This window comes from Vombatus ursinus, unplaced genomic scaffold (genome assembly GCF_900497805.2).
Source record: "Vombatus ursinus unplaced genomic scaffold, bare-nosed wombat genome assembly UNPS02005286.1, whole genome shotgun sequence".
Taxonomy (NCBI): domain Eukaryota; kingdom Metazoa; phylum Chordata; class Mammalia; order Diprotodontia; family Vombatidae; genus Vombatus; species Vombatus ursinus.
Window position 1 is genome coordinate 6,540,383 of NW_020945064.1, and position 20,123 is coordinate 6,560,505.

Here is a 20,123-nt window from a genome sequence, read left to right on the forward strand (position 1 = left end):
ATTATATTATATTATATTATATTATATTATATTATATTATATTATATGTGAGCCTATCTGAACAAGAGAACAAGTATGCAGTGAGATGGAATGCTACCTTGTTATGTGTATGTATTGTATCATATCATGTCATTTCATCTCTTGTCATATCGTATGCTCTTTGGGGTGAGCCTGTCTGAACAAGAGCTCAAGCATGAAATAGGATACAGCTTCCTCAAAGTATCGTAGACTAGTTGGTGGGGACCTTGTGTCAGATGTTTCTCTTTGGTTAGCAGGTTTAAGTATCTACTCCTTTGACCACTGCCCTAGTGAAGACTTCTCACTCTGTAGCCTGAGTAAAACCCAGCCAGCTTCTTCGGCTGCCAGCCCTGTTCTCACAATAGTTTATTAAGCAGTTGGCACATGTTGGCCAGTATGGCTATTGAGTTCAATTGATCTATTGAATCATGAGTTATGCTGGAGTATTTAAATGTGCTGTATGATGTTTTTATGTTTGTGTTTAGTGCACATAATGTGCTGTAGTTGAGTATTTATAAGTCATGAAACTATTATAAAGATATTGTAAAAATGACCAGCCAGTCTTTTATGGACCATTTCATCAGGGTGGTTGAAATCTAATAATTATCTTGTCAGGATCAGCAAAATAGGAGAAAGCTTCCTTCTCATTGCCATGTCTCCAGTTGCAAGGAGACAGTGGTATTGCTATGGTTTGTCCAAAAGAAATGGCAGCAGTGAGTAGTTGTGGCTTCAGTGGAGGCCAGGCCAGTTTCTGTAGGTAGGTGGAGATAACAGCAAACTCCATAAACAGTCCAGTGAATGCAAAAAGCTAAAGGAATCTCAACACTAAGCTTTTGGAGACAGGACCTAGCTCATAGTACGCACTGGGTAAACATTTGTTGAAAGCATCGTACTACCTTGGGAACAGGTGGGCTCACCCATCATTGAAGATCTTTAATCAGAGGCTGGATGACCACTCGTTGGGTATGGGGGATAATATCAATCCCACTCAGGTCAGAGTAGGAACTCAGTGACCATTTAGGCTTCTTCCAACTCTCAGTTTCCTGGATTCTCTGGAAGAGAGGTAACAGTTTCCTGAGGAAACCACCACAAGGGCCAACGAGGGGGAAAAAGCACAATGAAGTAGTAATAGGAATCTAACTGTGTGAAAGCCTTTTGTGAGCTGGAGAAGATTATAACAATGAAGGCTGCATCACATCACCATACTAGGCCAAAGGCTAAATAAAAAGGAGATGCTACTTGTGTATGTTAAGGAAAATTGACATGCTCTGAAGTACTCGGGGAAGGCTCGACACAGAGGGGGTAGTTGGGAGCCACACTAGCATTTCAGCCAATTAATAAGCATTATTAAGTGCCTGTTAAGTTCCAGGTACTGTACTAGATGCTATGGATAGACCAAAATGAAGCTGTCCCTGCCCTTGAGAAGCTTATAGTCTAACCAACCAAGAAGCTCACAATTTCTGCATTTGATTAAGGGAGTGATTTGAATTGTTTTATTTAGTATTTTATTTTTCCCCAATTACGTGTAAAGACAATTTTCAACATTCCTTTATAAAATTGAGTTCCTAATTCTCTCCCTCCCTCCCCACTCCCCTCATTGAGAAGGCAAGCAATTTGATATAGGTTATACATATGCAGTCAAGCAAGACATATTTCCATAAGTATGGTTCAATCTGTATTCGAACTCCCATTGGTCCTTTCTCTGGGGATGGATAGCATTTTTCATCATAAGTCCTTCAGAGTTGTCTTGGATCATTGTATTGCTGAGAATAGCTAAGCCATTCACAGTTGTTCATCTTACAATATTGCTGTTACTGTGTACGATGTTCTCCTGGTTCTGCTCATTTCACTTTGCTTCAGTTCATGTGAGTCTTTCTAGGATATTTTGAGAGCATCTAGCATCTAGCTGGTAATTTCTGATAGCACACTAGTATTTAAGAGGGTGATTTGAAAGGGATACATGCAGGATAGGTAGTAGAGTGGAAGGAATTAAGTATACTAAGAGACTGTTTGCAATTATTCTAGAGTTGAGGTGATAATGGCTGGGACTAGCAGACTCTAGCTGGGAAAATGATAGAGACGAAAAGATGGGACATAAGAATCATTTCAGAGGAAAAATGGATAAGATTTGGTAACTGATTAGGTGAGTGGTAGTATATAAGGAAACAGCCTTCATCTTCCATACATGAAAATGGTCTCTTACTCTTACTATTTGTATAAAGTGAATTTATGTAACTGTATAATCCAGTGGGATTCTGGAATCTCACTCCTCTGGGTAAGGAGATACATAAATTATGGGTTATCGTAGAAAATCTGGGAAAGTGGACATAGCTGCTAACTTGAGTTCAGGGCAGAGCCTATGTTCTGCCCAGGAGGTGAGAGCTAAAGGCATCTCTCAGACAGAAATCAGAAACTTAGCAGACATGCACTTTGAAATTTGTTTCAAAAGATGAGGATCTGGCCATTTGGACATCAGAGGGCAATTCTTATCCGGTAGAAGGACCCTAAGGGAGCTGACTTACTGGAGTCACACAGCCAACATGTGTCTGAGGCAGAGATGGAACCCAGGTCTTCCTGACTCCAAGGCCACCAGGGTCTGCCACACCATGCTCCCTCCAGACATTCCCAAAGACAGGGGTTGGGAGGGAGAGGTGGCAGAGATCAGGAGGTGATGTGTTTAGCTTTGGAAATGCCCAATTTGAAGGGACTTTGGATGACCAGGGAAAGGCGTAAAGCAGGCAGTTTGACTGGGATGAGATAAGTGCTGGGGATGGGACATGCAACCCTCGTTCTGTCCTTCATTTGTTCTCTGACCTTGGACAAGTCACTCCAGCACTATAGCTTCCTCATCTGTAGAATGAGGGACAGAGTTAAATGATCTCTGAATTCTCTTCCAATTCTAAAACCCCGTGATCTTGTCATTCAAATCAGCATGAAGTTGAACATAAATTATAGTCGTATGTGTTCAGATCAGTTGGCCATGTGTCATAGAGTGTTCAAAGAACTGTCTGAATTTTCCACAAAACTTAAAATTTTTGAGAACTCTTAGATTACTGCTGTATTTCTTAAATAAAAAGGGGTTGAATCAAGTCGTTTTTTAAAAAAAAAAAAGGTTTTTTTTAAGGAAAAGGAGGACAATCCCAGATACACTAGATGAATTTGCTTATCTTTAATACCTCCCCATACCTGTGGCTCATGGTGGCAAATATCTGACAGCTTCTATCAGACAGAGTTAGTGGCCCCATACCCATTTATTTTGTGGTGCAAGTAATACCTGACAGCAGAAGGTTAGAGTGGTAGCTGACCCAAGTGTGTTTTGGTCCAAAAATTCCCTCCCCTTTCTCTGCCAGTTACCCGGTGCCCATCTCTCCACTCTTCTTCTCTTGGAATACTGCCTAATGGATGGTATATTTATAGAGCTTACTGGAAGCTGCTTGCCCATTGCTGGACTCCAGATTGGGTGTTATTTTGTTTTGTTTTGTTTTGTTTTTTTTATCAAGGAGGACTTAAACCAGAGGATTGGAGCCACTGCTCATTAGAGGGTCAATAGAAGAATCAGTATCATCCTAGCAATTCTTTTTAGACCCAGAAACAACTGATTTCTTGGATTTACACACACACACACACACACACACACACACACAATGACTTAGTATGATGGGCAAAGTGAGATCATTAATCCCTAGTCTGAGAAGTCCTTGGAGTATTACCATGACAAAATTAGTATAAGTCATTTAAATACAGACCTGCCGTAATAGAGGGGGTTCATGAGGTTGGAAGTATCCCTTACTCTTAGTGAAAATGAGTGGAAACTTAAATGTTCCCTTGAGCCTTCAGACTAAATCCATTTGGGGACCAATGCCTGCTCTCTAGCCAAGCTGTGCTGGGTGGGTGCTACAGGAAGACGTGAGGCTCTTTGTTTCAAGAAGACCAGCCCATTTTCCATTGGGTCTCATGATGAGGAACTAGTCTAGACCTGGGAGACCTACAGTGAGACCCGAAGGAAGCCTTGAAAACCAGGTGGCTTCTGGACTTTCCTTGAGATGGTCGGTTTGCCTGGAGCTCTTGGACCAAATTAGACCTTTACGGCCCGTGGAAAAGTAAAGCCATTTGATCTTCAAAACTTGGGCAGATAGCTTTCTGGGATCCTTATAATCTTCTTCAAACTGGCCCAGACCCAAGTAAAATCCTTGAGGCCTACCTAATCTGAGCCTTTCTAGTGAGATGGTACTGTTCTCCAGAAGACGAAGGGCATGAGAAGGAAGGTGTTTGATAATAGACTGCATACCTTTGGCTTATCCTAACAGACCCTTCTAGCGTCTGCACTGCCAGGCACATAGAGAATAACAAATTGTCCTCAAGATCTATCCCAGAGGAGAGTTTTATAGGCATTTGTACCTCCTCTGCTAGTTTCTCTTTATCTTTTACCCTACTCCCTGTGAGCATAGACTTCCATGCTCTGTTTTTCTGTACTCTCTTTTCTTCTGGGATCACTTGCATTGCTTCCAAATCCATGTCTCTGGCCCTGAACTCCAGGCATTGTACATTTCTCTTTAGATAACTGAACTCATCATCTTCCTGACTTTGTCACGTGGTGTGCAGTTACCCTCCTAGATACTCATGCTCCTAACCCTCAGAATCATCTTTCACTCCCTGGTCACAATATGTAGTGAAAAGAAGTGTTTGGGTTTGGAGTCAAGAGGCCCAGGTTCGAGCACTAACTGTGCATTAATAGCTAGGTAGCCTTGGGTAAGATGTTGACCATCTTTGAATCTCAATTTCCTTATTAGGAAAACAGGAGCGATGTTATCCCCATCTCACAGGGTTCTTGTCTGAATCAAATAAAACAATTAAAATGTAAAGCATTTTTTAAAATTGTAAAATACTACATAATGTATATTTTCAATCAGAATCCAAGTCCCGTTGTTCTTTGTGCCATCTCTCTGGATGACCTTAGTTAAGTATGTGGATGATCAGTTAATAATTTTCTAATTTATGTCTCTGCCCCCACATTGGTCTCCCTAAAACAGTACTCTGACCAGGTCGTTCCCCTGCTCAGAATAACTTACACATCCCCTAGGAAGGCTTTGTTGAAAATTCATATTCCAAAAAAAGTGTGACAAAATATAACACTCATTTACTGTACTGTCAACCTGTACCATCAACCCTATAAAGCACTGGCATAGAAGAGTCATCTTTTCTCTTTGTATATCTTGAGAGTATGTTTGTATCCCTGGTAACTAATGCAGTGCCTGGCCCTTGGTGTGTACTTCCAGATATTTGTTGATTGATTGATGCCCAGTGGTTGGGGAGCAGTGAAGCAAACCATAGTATGTGACTGTGTTGGAATATTACTGTGCCATAAGAAATAAGTTGAGGAATTCAGAGAATAAATGGGAAGGCATGAAATGAGATAGAGTGAATAGGTAAAAACAGTACACACAGTGACTTCCAACTGTGAAAAAAAAAAGAAGGAAAAAATAGGATTGAACTCAACAGTGCATAATTAGGATGACTGTGTCTGGCCCTGAAGACAAGTTGGGAAAATGCACTTCTCCTATTCTTTGCAGAGGTGGGGTACTGTGCCTTTGCACTGTCAGATGGTGTTGCCATTATGGTCAGCTTTGCTGAATTGCTTTTTTTTTTTATTTTATTTTTACTTTTATTATAAGGGATGGGTCACTGGATAGGGGAAGAGATATATTCATAGTGAAGGTGATAGGAAAACAAAATATGTTGACTTAAAAAAAAAGATCCATGTTCCAAAATAGTTAGTACATTTCTACGGAGTCTCTGAGGGTTTGGGGAGGAGCCAGATAGGCTTTCGCCTCCTTGAGAATCCAGCAAGGATATAATACATCTCACAAGTTAGCCTGCCCAGAATTTATTGTTGGGGTGATAGATTACTATCTGAAACAGAACTCCCCTTCAGGAAGGCCAACTAGACTTCCTTGTAAAGAAAATGTGATTGAGACAACTGAAATCTCCCATTGACTTCCATCATTTCATGGAAGCCTAGTAAAGACATGTTAGCTTCTTTCTTCTGACATGATTATTTTTAGCACTGGAGAGAAAATTCTTTTTACTAGAGAGACACCACTGTCCAGTGGCATTTGGTAGCATTCTAATATTCCAGCATTACCTTAACATTTCATTGCTACCCATTTTTATTTACTAGGGATTCCTCTAGCAAGAATGACACCCAAAAGGGAAAAGGATCTAGATGTACAAAAATATTGAGAGCAGCTCTTTTTTGTGGTGTCAAAGAAGTGGAAATCAAGGAAATACCCATCAACTGGGGAATGACTAAACAAGTGGTGGTGTGTGATTATGATGGAATACTATTGTGCTATAAGAAACAATGAGCAGGATGGTTTCAGAAAAACCTAGGAAGACTTATATGAACTGATGCAAAATGAAGTGAACAGAACCAGGAGAACCTTGTACACAGTAATAGCAATATTGTAAAGATGATCAACTGTGAATGACTTAGCTATTCTCAGCAATACAATCATCTAAGACAATTCCAAAGGACTTATGATAAAAAATGCTGTCCAGTCCCAGAGAGAGAACTGATGAAATCTGAATGCAGATTGTAGCAATATTTTGGGGGGGGGGGGGGGGCCGAGGCAATTGGGGTTAAGTCCTTTGCCCAAGGTCACGCAGCTAATAAATGTCTGGTCTGAGGCCGAATTTGAACTCAGGTCCTACTGACTTTGGTGTTCTATCCACTACACCACCTAGCTGCCCTTGTAGCAAAAATCTTTACTTTATTTTTCTCCTTTTTTTGTGTCTGTTTTCTTTTGCAGCATGGCTAATATGGAAATATGTTTTGCATGACTTCACATGTATAATCAATATCAAATTACTTGCCTTTTCAAGAAGGGGAAAGGGAGAATTTGCAACTCAAAACTTTTTTTAAATGAATGTTAAATTTTTTTTTACATATAATTGAGAAATATTTGGTGAAATAAACAAAAATATATTGAAAAAATGATACCCCATATAAAAGTTATAATCTTTCCAATTTCTATTCAGTTCTTTCCTAGTTAAAAACTATGAACTAAGCAATATACTATATAAGCAAATAGACCTCCTATAGGCTAAATAAATGTATCATACTTATATGTATTACTATTTTTCAAATATGTGTAGATGTTTTGTGATAAACAAATATGTATTTCATTTGAAAAGCAAAACAAAAAGCCTGTGAGTGTTCCTAGACATGGCACTTAATTGTATGAAGGCTCAGCTGGCTTGGAGAATTCAGCCAAGAAATGTCTTAGAAAGTGGGAATATCCTTTGATCCTTAGTTCCTCTTGTGTCCAGTGTTTCCAGCCTGGAGTACCAGAATGCTCTTCGTAGAATATCTCCAATCGTCGAGGAACACGAGAAGACCTTGATACCAGCAGCGCCACAGCTCAACGTGTGCAACCCAGCTGTCATGGTGAGTAGCTTGTAAGCAAACATGGAATACCTCTGTTTCATCTCAGGGCTTTGGTGAAATGGCCAAAAGGCCTTACCCTTCCACCGAGAAGGCTTGATTGAAGGCAGACTTGGAGTGCTATCTGCCAGGTGCAGTAGCATAAGAAGGCGGGAATGAGTCCTGGAAAATCCGCCAACCCATGGTTAATAATAATGCGGTAGCTGCCTACGTGCAGATGCCGCATTATCTCTAGCATCGTACCTCCTTATCTCCTTTCCCTAATCACCTGTACGTGGGTACAGGAGCTCCGGCCCACTCGGGCTAATTGAACTTACATCCCTCCTCACTCACATTTGAAGGCAGCCCTTCAACCTCCAACCTTCTGAAAAGCTGGTCTGCTGCAGAGGTCACCATTGTTGCAACTGGAGTTTGGAAAAAAGTCACCCGACCGCCTCTAGCCTGTGAGTATAGGTTATGTGACCTCTCACCTTACAAGAATGGCCAGGAGGATCTCCAGGCTCCCCTCGGTTGTTTCCCGATTTCACGCAGAGTTCTTGGTTGATTTGATTACAACAGATTTTCTACTCCAGAGAATCCAGCGCAGAGATCACTCTCAGAGTCCACGCCATGTAAATCTCTCTATTAAGTAACCAGGCAGGTTCACCAGCTGGTAGTATTGACCCATGTGGAGAAACTCTGCTTGGCAGAACACATTTGTCTTGGTCCTTCAGGCCACGCTCTGGCCTTTGGTAGCATGGTCCCCCGGCTGCTGCCCCTCTGACTCATTCCTCCCTCCCCGGTGAGGCCTGGAAAGCAGTTGTATTTGTTTCAAGAACACAAAAGGGGGGTAAGGAGCACTGCACAGCTCTGTTTCTTGGGATAAATTCACTCCTTCCCTCTCTTTTGACCCCAGCATAAAGTTTTAGAAGACACATAAAGGTGAGGACACAAAACAGAGACCCCCGCAGACCAAGGCTTCCCCTTCTCTGTTATGCTTGGACGTGTCATTTTACCTTCCCATGAATCCCCCCCTGTCCCATGCCCCCCACCTCAAGCATCGATATCCTTCTCTCAGAGCAGGACAGCTCAACTTATAAAGGCCAGGAGTGTTTCCTGAGCACATCTGTTGGTGTATGCCACACTGTGCTAGATACAGTAAGGGGACAGTCACGAGACCAGTCTGAGACATGCTCCTCACAGTCAAGGAGTTTAACACGTTGGTGGAGGAGATGAGACAGAAACTCGGGAAACAGAACGAAGGTCAGTAGAGAAGAGAACGGTGGTCTGCCAGGGAGGTTTCATAGGAAACAAGGGAGCTGAGTTTAGAGAAGGGGCAAAAGATGAAGATGAACAGAACAGAGGCAGGGTAGTGAGGGCGTGGCATTCAGGAGAAGCAGTCGAGGACCTGGAAACAGCATTGAGTACCCCTCTGTGGGGTGGGGGTGCAGAGGCAGGGAGACAGTGAGTACGTGAGTCTGACCAGAAGCCAGGATTCCTGAGGAGCAACGTCAATGGGAGGGTTCATAGGGCAGGGCCAGATCGTGGCAGTGAGGCCGAAGGATAGAATGGCTCCAGTCGGTGACTGAGGGGCCGTTACGGGTTCTTGAGCAAAAGATTAATACTATGAGACCCAGAGGAACAAAATAACACATTTACATGCATGAGATCCTGGAACTTAGATTAGGAAGTGCTTAGATATGAAGGTTTGTGCCGTGTGTTTTTTCCAAAGGAAAAAAAAACATTTTGCTGCAGGAGATTTCTTTGGAAAAAAAAACTGAAGTCATTCCCTGAGAACTCCCTTTTCTCCCCCTTTGCATCCTCTGAAGGGGTGACCCTTCTTGCCAGGGTGATCCCTTCCCATGTTCTTTAGCAGATTGCTCCCTGTCATTTCTCTCTCTAACTTGTCACTCCCTATCTGCTCACCTCTTCCATGCAGCCTACAAGCACTCCTGTGTCTCTTGCCCCCATCCTTAAGAAAATCTCCCCTAGACCCTCCCGTCTCTACCAGCTATCATCCTAATCTCTCAGCGTCCCTTTCTCAACTCAGCTCCTGAGTGCTTCTAATTCCTTTTCTCTCAGTCTCTTCCAAATCCCCAGCATCGGGGCTTCTGACCTCATTCAAATGAGACTGTTCTCTCTGAGACTGTCAACTGCCTCTTAACTGCCAGATCTCATGACCTTTCCTCAGTCCTCTTCCTTCTGGATCTCTCTGCAGCGTTGGACCCTGTGGATCACCGTCTTCTGGATACATTCTTCTATCTGGGTTTTCCCAGCAGCTGCTCTCTAATTTTGCTGCTTGACTGACCACTCAAGTGTCCCTTTTTACGTCTTCATCCAGGTCACTCTCAGTTGTGGTCATCTTCCAAGGCTCTCTTCTGGGCCCTCCCTCTTCTCCCTCCCAGGGTTTGTAACTCAGCTCTGATACTTAATAGCTCTGTGATTATGGTAACTTAATTAAGCTCCTTCAGTTTTCTTAATGATAAGTTAGGGAGAATAATGTTTATGCTACCTGCCTCACAGGTCTGTTGTGGGTTAAGTGTTTTGTAAACTTTAAAGCAAAATGTAAGTGTCAACTAGTCATACTTTCATCCAAGTTGTTAGTAAAACTGTTAAAGAGAATGGAGCCCCATGGTGCTCTACCAGAGATGTTCCATCAATGGCATTTATTACATCTTGGAGAGAGAATCTCTGGCCAGTTGCCAGGGGGCTCTATGATTCCAAGTCTTAGTTATACCTGGGAGATCAAATTTAGCTTCTTGCTTAATATCTTGGCTAATTTCTCATGCTCTGTACATTTGTGTGTGCACATTGGAAGCCATACATGTTATTACTGTCCCTCTGTCCAGGTTATATAGAATTCATCGGTGTAAGGAACTCCCAGTGTGAATACCCCCCTCTACTGTTATAGATAACCATTAGGAGCATCTCTTAGAGAACTGCTCCAGGCACTGAGAGATCAAATTTAATTAAAGTAAAGAAGAAACCACGCTAAGCCATGATCACACGGCTACTGTGGGTCAGAGGTGAGACTTAACCATGCTTTTCCTGAATCCAAGACCAGACCCAGCTATCCTGCAATGGGACCTTTCCTGGCTCCTGTGAATCACTGGGTCCTTTCACTACTTCCCTTCTCCCTACATCAGACTGTACTGGTCTCTATGCACCTAACTTAGTGGATCTGTGGGGGCAGTTTTCAGACTCCTGTGTTTTCAATGTAAAGACTTTTTTTTTATCAGATTTTTGAAACTTCAGAAAAACGTATTCTTCACAGCCTTCATTAGAGAAACTTAAGTCTGATCCTGGCTAAGAGCTTGTCATTCCTATATCTTAAACCTTGGACTAAAAATTCAAATTCTGCTCTCCAGCACCATCTTTCCAACCAGCTGTTCGTGATCCGTATTCACTTTTTGAAGTCTCCATCAAAAGGCAACAGCACTGATGAAAATGCCCCATTCTGCCTCAAAAGTCTTAGTTTCTTTACCAGGACTTAACAGTTCCTTTCTGGATTCCTTCTGGTCTTAGTGTTGGCTCATAACCACCCAAAGCTGCCTGACTCCTCTCAACTGTGCTGAAGCCTGTTCACACAGACGATGTTATGGTTATGAAATTTTCAAATTGTTTTGTGCTTGTCTTTATCTCTTTTCTGTGGCTTCACTGTCTCTTTCCTTTTTTCCGTTAATTTTTATATAAATTTTAATCTGTGTTTAAAATAATTCAAAAGATAGGTTGTTGTTGTTTTGTGTTTTGTTTTGTGTTTTTTTTCCCATAAAAACCCAATGATGTTGAAATCAGGAGAAAAAGCAGAATAAAGGTAACATAAAATAATCCAAAATAATTTAACTCAATCCCACTTTTAAACCAAGAAGTCCATATGTAGACAATTTTTCCCACTTTCCTAAAAGGATAGCCCTGTTAAGTCTAAGGTTGCAAAAGCCCTTGGGAGATGTGGATATATTGTGCCGGCTGTCCACACAGCCTAAGCAGCCGGGGGCTCCGGGGGCTCCAGGGGCTCTCAGGACCACCTGGCAAAGCACAGACAACCAGCATCCAGAACCCGAGAGTGAGGCACAGTCTGGCCAGCCAATTCAAGACTCTGTCTTCTTGTCCCAGCTTCCTCATTGCCCTCTTACTAATGAGCTGTATGACCCTGGGCGAGACGCCCTGGGTTTCCCCGGGCCTCTGTCTCCTCTGTCCAGTGCCCAGGGAGGGTGGGGAGCGGGGCCCAGTGAGCTCAGTGGCTGACCCAGGCTATCTCTGAGGCCTTTTCTAGTTCTAGTGTTGGAGAGCCCTGAGACTCCACTCCCTCAGACTTGCCATCTCTCCCTCTTCCCAGACTGACTCCCTGACGCCTCCTTTCTTGACACGGGCTCCCAGTCTCCCTTTGTCTCCCTTTGCAAAGTGGCTTTTTTCTTCCATGTCTCCCTTTCCCCTTCTTCTCCCCTTCTCCAACATCACTCCCTCATTTGTGCTCAAGACTGAGACATGGGAATGGGTAGAAAGTGAGCTGTGAGAAGCAGGAGCTGCTTTTATCTCTCTTTGCATCCCCAGCACTTAGCACTGTGCCTGGTACATAGGAGGCACCAGCTGACAAAGCTGCATTTCCATCATTTGGCTATGACTACTTCTGTCTAAAACAGAGCCCCAGATCCTTCATCTGTTTTTTAAGCCATATGCAAATGTTAATTCCTTCCACAAATATTTATTGAGCACCTATTAGATGGAAAGCATTGTGCTTTGGGGGCTTCAGGGATGACCCAGGCACTGCCCCTGCCCTCAGGGAGCTTTCTAGCAGCTGAGGAGATGGGGCACGTGCACAGACAACCATAATTCCAGGTTCAGGGGGCTGAGTGCCTGTGAGGGCCACAGGAGCCCCTTCTAGGTGGGGTGATCCAAAGGGGTAGTTTTCTGCTTTGTCCAATGCAGCACAGTTCTTCAAACTTGGGTTCTGTTTAGGAGAAATAAATTAAGATCAAATTCCAGGATCAAACTAAATTGTAGAGTTGGTAAGTACAAGTTGCCTTTTATGTTGAGAAGGCCTGATTTTGAGGACTCCTAAGCTTCCTTGAAAGCCCAAGATTTGGGGTCTGTATTGTCGACAAATCCAGATAGGTACATGTGCCAAAGGGGTAAAATCATTGTTTAGAGCAATCCAGGAGTGAATAATGAGGAATAATGGGAAGAAATTGTGCAAAGGAAAATTTAGTCTGAATATTAGGAAAATTTTCCTAGCAGCAAGGTCTCTGAGGTGGTGGAGTAGTCCCCTCCAAGGTAGCAGTGGATGCCCCACTGACTGAGTCATTTAAAACCGAACTGGACAAAGCCCAGGAGAACAGACTGTAGGAAACAATCCTTCCTTGGTTAGATGGGAGCCAGGGGAGTAACAAGCTGGCTTAATAGGTCTTTGCCGTGTCTGGTTCCTTTGATTCTGTGTTTCGCTGCAAAAACACTCTGAGAGCCACGGGTGAGCCCCACGCTTTTCTTCCTGGCTTTAATAGAAGACTCAGGTGGCAGAGTTAACCCTTGGTATTCACTCGGACAGTGACTTTCTTTCTGTCTCAGAGTGGAGATGTTCGTGGGAGGACTCTGACTGTCGCTTTCATAACATAATAAGATCTCGACTTGTTTGGCATCTCTGCCTCCCCTCCGAGATGTCTGCCGTGTCAAATCTGACACTCCCCTCTTTCTTGGGGCAGCACTGGCTTGTCAGGAGAGAAGGGCTCTTCCCTTGCCGGGGAAGACGCTTACCACGTTGTTCACCCCAGCGTAATGCCTGCCCGCCTGCCTGCCTCTCCAGTCGTTGGTACAAGCCGATGGCTTCCTGGTTTGCCCCTCCCGTGCCAACTTGCTCTTTTCCCTGAGTTTAATCCTGTGTTTGACAGACCGTTTCTTCGCTTTGTCATTTAGGAGGCTATTTTTGTCTTTCAAGGTGTTAGCAGCCCCACCCAATTGCCTACTCAATGACAGGTTCCACTTTCTGTCATCCAGATCATTGATGTGAAAACATGGCCCTTGTTAGGAAACTTGGGGTGATTTCTGGTCTACCACTGCCATCTTCTGTTCCCTCGAAGGAATTACCTATATCAGATCTTGAAAATGGTGGAATATTGATGTCCACCAACTCCGGAACTAAATTGAAAAGAATCTTCAGAATTGAACTGCCAAGTTAAAAACTAGATTTCCTGTTCAAGACATAATAATGTGTATGTTGAAATGCATTTGTGTGACCTGCTTTTTTTTCCCATCATAATATAGTCCCTGTGGGTCTTTCCCACCTTTAGGCCCCAAATAGGATCCTTCTCTGTCCACTTCGTGGCATGAAACTTCATCTTCCTCCATCACCTGCTCTAATAGACCAGTGACCTGCGTGTAGGTTCCTGCAAGATGCTGGTTCTCCATCACCAACCAGGAGTAAAGCACATCTAGATTATAAAGGGTGTCAGGATGTTTACCACTATGTTCTGCACAACAAGAGAAATGTGCATCTGTTAACGGCCCATCTGCAGAAAAGAACCTGTTTGGAAATGGGCCAATCTATCTGCACATTGACAGTTGCCTCCTGCTTAAGTACAAAATTAAAAAGCATGATCTAGGACTTTAAAAAAAAAAACAAACAAACAAGTTACCATAAGTAAACTTTTATTGTCTTTGACCGTGGCTATGTGCTAGTGGATAGAGAGCCAGTCCTAGAGCCAGAAAGACTTAGGTTCCAATCTGGCTTCTGACCAGCGCTGCCTCCATGACCCAGAGGAAGTACTTAAACTCACAACGCCCCAGGCATTTCTCTAAGCCTATATACACTACAGAACAAGTGCTGACCCATCTTGGAAGAGGGAGTTTTCTCATCTGGGCGTCACAGGTCTCACTCCTACCCCTATCTTTATTGCATTTGAACATGTCTAGAATCATAACTGCAAGTACTTTACAGGTGTTCTCACAGTTGGTCCTCACAGCCCTGGGAGGTAGATGCTATTGTTGGCCCCACTTCACAGATGAGGAAGTTGAGGCTGAGAAGTGTCTCGCCCAGGACCACAACACAGTATCTGAGGCGAGATTTGAACTTGGGTCTTCTAATTTCCAGGACTGACCCTCTCTATCCATAATATCACCTAGCTACTTCATAAGACTTTTTTGTAATCCTAGTTGTTTAGCCCATCATGTTTCAGTGTAGTGGAAGAATTTACTGTATTATGATATAAAACTTAACCTAGAGATGAGGTGTGGCAGGTGTTGGATCAGGGGTAGGGAACCTGCTGCCTTGAGGTCACATGTGGCCCTCTGGGTCCTCAAGTGTGGCTCTTTGACTGAATCCAAACTTCACAGAACAAATCCCCATAATAAAAGGATTTGTTCTATAAAACTTGGACTCAGTCAAAAGGTTGCACCCAAGGACCTAGAAGGCCGCAGGTTCCCCACCCCTGTATTAGATTGTAAGTATCTTTAGGACAGGGTCTTTGTCCTATTTATCTTTGGATCTCCCCCACCACCTGGAACCTAATAGGCACTTACTAGATGCTCCTTGAATTGAATTAGTAGGTGCTTAATAAATGTTTGTTGAATGGCCAGCCAACAAAGGGATACAGTAAACCTGGACTTGCCTCCATTTTAGCAGAGGTGGGCCTTTCTAGAATTAAGCATCATTTAGGACCAGTGTTTTCAGAAACATAGTATTAATTCCTAGGAAAAAAAGGTGGGAGATGAAAGGGGCCTCCCTTTTATAGAAGGCATTGAAACTAAGGTCAGTCCATTTTTTTTCCATTGGCAAAATGCCCTAAGTGGAGGAAGAAATTGATTTGAACAGTGGTAAGAGATAATATAGATATTGTTAATGAATATATGAAAATTCAATTAAAATTACATTAACTATTATTCTGATCTCCTTAGCTAGTTACTTTCAATTCAGAGTAGCATTTGAAGAGCAGTAGCAATTTTACAAGAAGATTTTATTAACTAATTTTTTTTTAATTTACTGCGTTTGAACTCAATAAGAGACCTCATTACAATGCATTATGAACCTTAGCTAGTTCATTGGTTGGGATTTGTTGAGATCATTATTTTGACAGGGTATTTTTAAAAGGCTTTGGAAGAAAGCTGGGCTCTCACAGAAATTCCCTGGAATTCACAGAAGATGGCAGCAGAGCCAGGGGTATAGGTTGGAGAAAAGTCATCTTGGCCATGCTTTGTCAGTCTTGATGGTTCCTTGCCAGCACCTAACGCAATGCTGGCTCGATGGCACACACTCCAAGACTTATTTTTCATTTGTCGACTTGACCCAAATCGTTTCCCTACCAGCTCTGTTGAGATGTGATGATCAGACCCCACTCCATCTGAGCCAAAGATGGGAGATCTCAGCCCTGAGTCACCAGCTTCTGCTGGCTTCGTAAAAAGGCACCAGTCCTACTTGCCGATGACTCAGGGAGTAGATCTGGACTAGTCTCATCTTCCTTTCTGTTTTCGTTTGTCAGAACTGGGCCCCTCCTGGTTGTAAGAAGTTGGGAAAGTGCTTGAGCCCGCCAGAGTCCGCACCAAAGAAGTGCTTTTGGCCCCACTAGCTGCCCCGCCTCCCCGTGGATCCCAGACACCCACGTGGCAGGTGTGGGGAGCGCATCTGCCCTGGTGGGGTTGGTCATAAAGGCAAGAACATCAGATGTGAAAAGACAAGTTGTCACATCCCTCGGTTCCAGCAGTGATTCTCGTCAGCTCCCTGGTGAGAGACTAGAGCGTATGCCTGTCTTTGCAAGCTGTTGCCCAGTGTTAAATTTCTCTGTAACGTTTCTTTAGCGAGTGAAGGAGTGTGGCCCAGAGAAATGACCACTCAGGAGAGAAACACGAAACTCTCTTCTCTCCCTATTAAAAATCATGTTTCCCAAAGACCCGCATCTGAAAACAGAGGAGTAGACTTGAACTTGTCCTAAAACCTGTTGCCAAGGGACCTCCCCTCCCATATCAACCACAGGGTCACTGATTGGCAACAGATAAGGAGGAAAAACAAATACCCTATATTTCTATTCTCTTTTCCTCTTAAAACCTCCAAAGGCTTTCTGACCTGTGTATCTCGTTCATCTTCACATTGGTGCTGTGAAGGAACAGGTATTATTATCCCCAGTGGTTCTAATTACCTTCTTGACAAGCTTTCTCTTGGGCCTGGAACCTCAGTTCAGATAGCCTGAGAGAGAGAGAGAGAGTGTGTGTGTGTGTGTGTGTGTGTGTGTGTGTGTGTGTGCACGAACCTCTATCATCTTTCTCCTTCATATTTCAATCCCAGTATTAACAGTTCAGCTGCCAAACTTGGGTTTCAGTAACGAAAGATGGAGGATAGAGGAAGGAACCTCGCATTGCAGAGAGATCCTTATATTTGTCATCTAACCCAGCACATCCTGCCCGAAGGCTTCCTAGTTTCCTCTTGAGCCACTCTCCCCACTGCTATGGTCCACCGATGGTCCAAATGGATAGATAGTGTGTGTGAGGAAGGAAGTCTAGAAGAGGGCTGGGGTGGGTATTTAAAGAGAAGGGGATACTGAGGCTATTGCCCTCAGCCTACAAAAAAGTGGAAAGACCCTGCCTGTGTGCCCCACCCCCCAAAACACACACACCGCTGAAAATGGAGATAGCCAGATTCCTGTTTCTTGTGTTGTCTTCAGTGAGAATCTGCAATTTCAGCTCCATCAATTTCCCTGTTTTTAGTAGGGATTTAGAGAGGAGTGGAGAGTCACTTATCCCATCCCCCAAGGCTGGCATTAGACTGGAGAGCACTCCAGAGCCCAGCAGGCCAGCCTGCAGTTCTAGAAGACAGCTTCAAGTTAGACAGTGGGGTGGGGGAGGGAGGACCATGGCTGGGAGCTTCAACTCTTCTTTTCCTCACCACAGTGAAGAGTCAGAGGGAACAGTGGGCATCTTTTCCTCTCCTTGAAGTGACCTCAAGGGATGAAAAATGGGAGCCATGCTCCTCGTCCCTACTGCAAGCTAGATAAACGTAATGTTTTCTCTGCCTCCAGAAAGCTGGCTCTGATTTGGAGATGCCTTCTTGGGGCAGATGCAGCATCCTCTGTGTGCCTTACTAGAGAGATGGGGGTGGTGGGGTGAGAGGGGGAGGGAGAGAAACAGGTCTTCAAGGATGGGAAGCAGGAATTCCAGGTCTTTCCATCTCTTCTTCCCAAAGACATTGGCAGAACTGAAGGCAGTGTGTTCCCCACCTTCCCAGTGGCCCTCTACCTCCATGACGAGTATGAAATACGACACAAGAGACATACCTGGGAGCTGGGGCCCTTCAGAGCAGGCTTTGTGCTCCTCTGTCTTTGCTCTGGAGCAGCAGGATAGGGAGTCACAAACCTAGTCCTCAACGACTGACATATTTAGGAATGCCTAGAACTATACCCTTCTCCCTTCCATTATTAGGTGTTCATTGTGGGCGTGGAGCTATTTCTTGGGCGTAGGTACATCTGGCTCCCTGACCTTCCTGTCATCGAGGCAGGGAGGACCATCTAGGTTTTCACAGTGACACTGCCTGCCCTCTCTTGGTTCTTATACTACCTGTGACACTCTCTCCTCAGTCTCCTCTGCTGTATCTTCATCCACATTATGCCTGTTGACTGTGGTTGTCTCCCAATGCTCTATCTTGGCCCCTCTTTCTTTTTGCTCTGTGCTCTTGGTAATCTCACCAACTCCAGGGGGCTCAGTTGCCTCTACATAAATGATTTCCAGATCCATACTTCCAGCCATAGCCTGTATCTCATGGTTTTCATTCCTACATCTCCAACTGCTTATAGACCCCTCAAATGGATGTCCTATAGACATTTCAAACTCAGCAAGACCAAAGCAGAAGTCATTATCTTTCCCCTCAAACCAACCTCTTTTCCTGAACTTCCCTGTTGCCATTGAGGGCACCACCATCCTCCCACTCAGCCAGGTTCCCTACTTCTCTGTGGTCCTGGACTCCTCACTCTCGATAATCCAACTTAGCCAATCCATTGCCAAATCTTGTTTTTATCTTCATGATATCTCTGTATAATTCCTTTCCCACTGCTGGAGAAAGGCCCACTATTTATTTGTCCATTATATTATTCAAGATTACTGATGCAGTTCCAGAGATTTCAACTAATGGTTTTTAAACATCGATAATGCTGATTTTAAGAGTGGTTTGGTATTAAGGATGTAAAATAAGTATTGGATCAAAAATAGTGCTTGTTAAAAAAAAAATAATTTTCTATTCAGGATGCGAAATAAATGATTGCAAGGAAATAACCACTTCTGCTTATCTGAATGTATTTTTTCCCCATCAGATTTGAAGGTTGGCAGTTACCCACAAGGCGATCTACATTTATTAAGCACTAAGTGCCAGGTACTGTGCTAAGTGTTAGAGATGCAAATAAAGCCAAAAGAAAGACAATCCCTGCCCTCAAAGAGCTTACACTTTAATGGAATAAAACAACATAAAAGGGAACTGAAAAGCTGGGGTGGGAGGGGGAGACAGGTACTCATTGGGGGACCATGGCGTCCAAGTCCTGAAAGTCACAAGCAGAGCCAGGAGAATGAAGTTTGACTAGCCTGCTCCCTCCCCAAAATGGAGGCATCCTGGGAGGAAGTCACCAGTGGGAGAAGGGAACTAGCAAGGCAAAGGGATGCTCCAGGTGTGGAGGCCCCAGGCATAGAAAGAAGTACCAGGGTGACCAGAAAGCCAGACAGAGCCAGGAAGGGAAGTTAAGCAAACTTGTTTTTGAATTAGAGACCTATTTTCTCTGGCTTCCTGGACTTTCCTTCCTCTTTCACAGGGGAAGAAGGTTAAGGCTGCTGTGATCATGCCCTTCTCCAGGGGTGTTGTATTAGATGAGAGAAAACACACACACATACCACAATGCCCCTCTTTCTCCCGCCATCACCTCAGAGTCCAGAACTTGGTCCCAGAACCCAGTTCCCATCTTGGTTCTACTAATTATTCCCTGCTGTCCTTGGGCAGTCACCTAAATTCCGTGGGCCTCATTTTCCTCAACTGAAAATAATGGTGTTGGACAAGATCAGTGCTTTCAAATTCAAGTAGAAATGGATCCCATCTTGACTGAGAAGACCACAAATTGACATGATCCCGTGTTGCATTTTAATTTGTTTTGTTAAACATTTCCCAATTATTTTAATCGAGTTCTGATACCACTTGGGGGTTTTGCAGGCTTTCGCCCCTGGGCCCCAAGTTTGATGGTGACTTCTATAGGCCTTTCCAACTCAACATCAGATTGTTAATAATACCTTCATCTCCAGCTGTCCCCAGGGACATTTCCTCTGGAGCGCCCTACTGGCACCTTAACCTTTTGCCTTGTATTTATCTTGTACAAATCTCATGTTATCCCCATCCTGGGTTGTATCCCCAAATAGAAAGTAATAAGCATATTGTATCCCTAGCACTATAGTAGGTATTTATGCCCATATTGAATTGAATTGAATTGAATAACTCAGCATTGCCTCCCAAATAAAATCCCCAAACTCCCAAGACAAAAACTGGGACAATGGGTCAATGAAAGAGCACAGGAGTGAAAAGAGATTCTGTTGCCTGTAGGATAAATAGCAACCTCAGTTTAATTTAAGAAATATTTATTAAGTGCCTGTTGTATGCCAGGAACTGTGTATGCAAGATCAGAATAATCCCTGTCTTCAAGGAATTTACCTTTAACAATAAGTAAACATTTAAGTACCT

General features: G+C 43.6%; 1 protein-coding gene across 4 annotated transcripts in view; it reads left to right on the forward strand.

The window, feature by feature from the left end:
• GALNS (galactosamine (N-acetyl)-6-sulfatase) overlaps window positions 1–18,762 on the forward strand; it is a 70,489-nt gene extending 51,727 nt beyond the window's left edge. For 2 of the 4 annotated variants that reach the window (XM_027847248.1, XM_027847267.1), the window contains 2 exons: window positions 7,348–7,465; window positions 15,907–18,685. In XM_027847248.1, coding sequence (XP_027703049.1) covers window positions 7,348–7,465; window positions 15,907–15,993 — 205 coding nt within the window. In that variant the 3' untranslated portion in view covers window positions 15,994–18,685. Of the gene's footprint in view, window positions 1–7,347; window positions 7,466–7,803; window positions 7,920–15,906; window positions 18,686–18,720 lie in introns of those variants that run through there. The other 2 variants (XM_027847262.1, XM_027847255.1) reach the window with 2 other exon arrangements.
• Window positions 18,763–20,123: the final 1,361 nt, after the last annotated feature.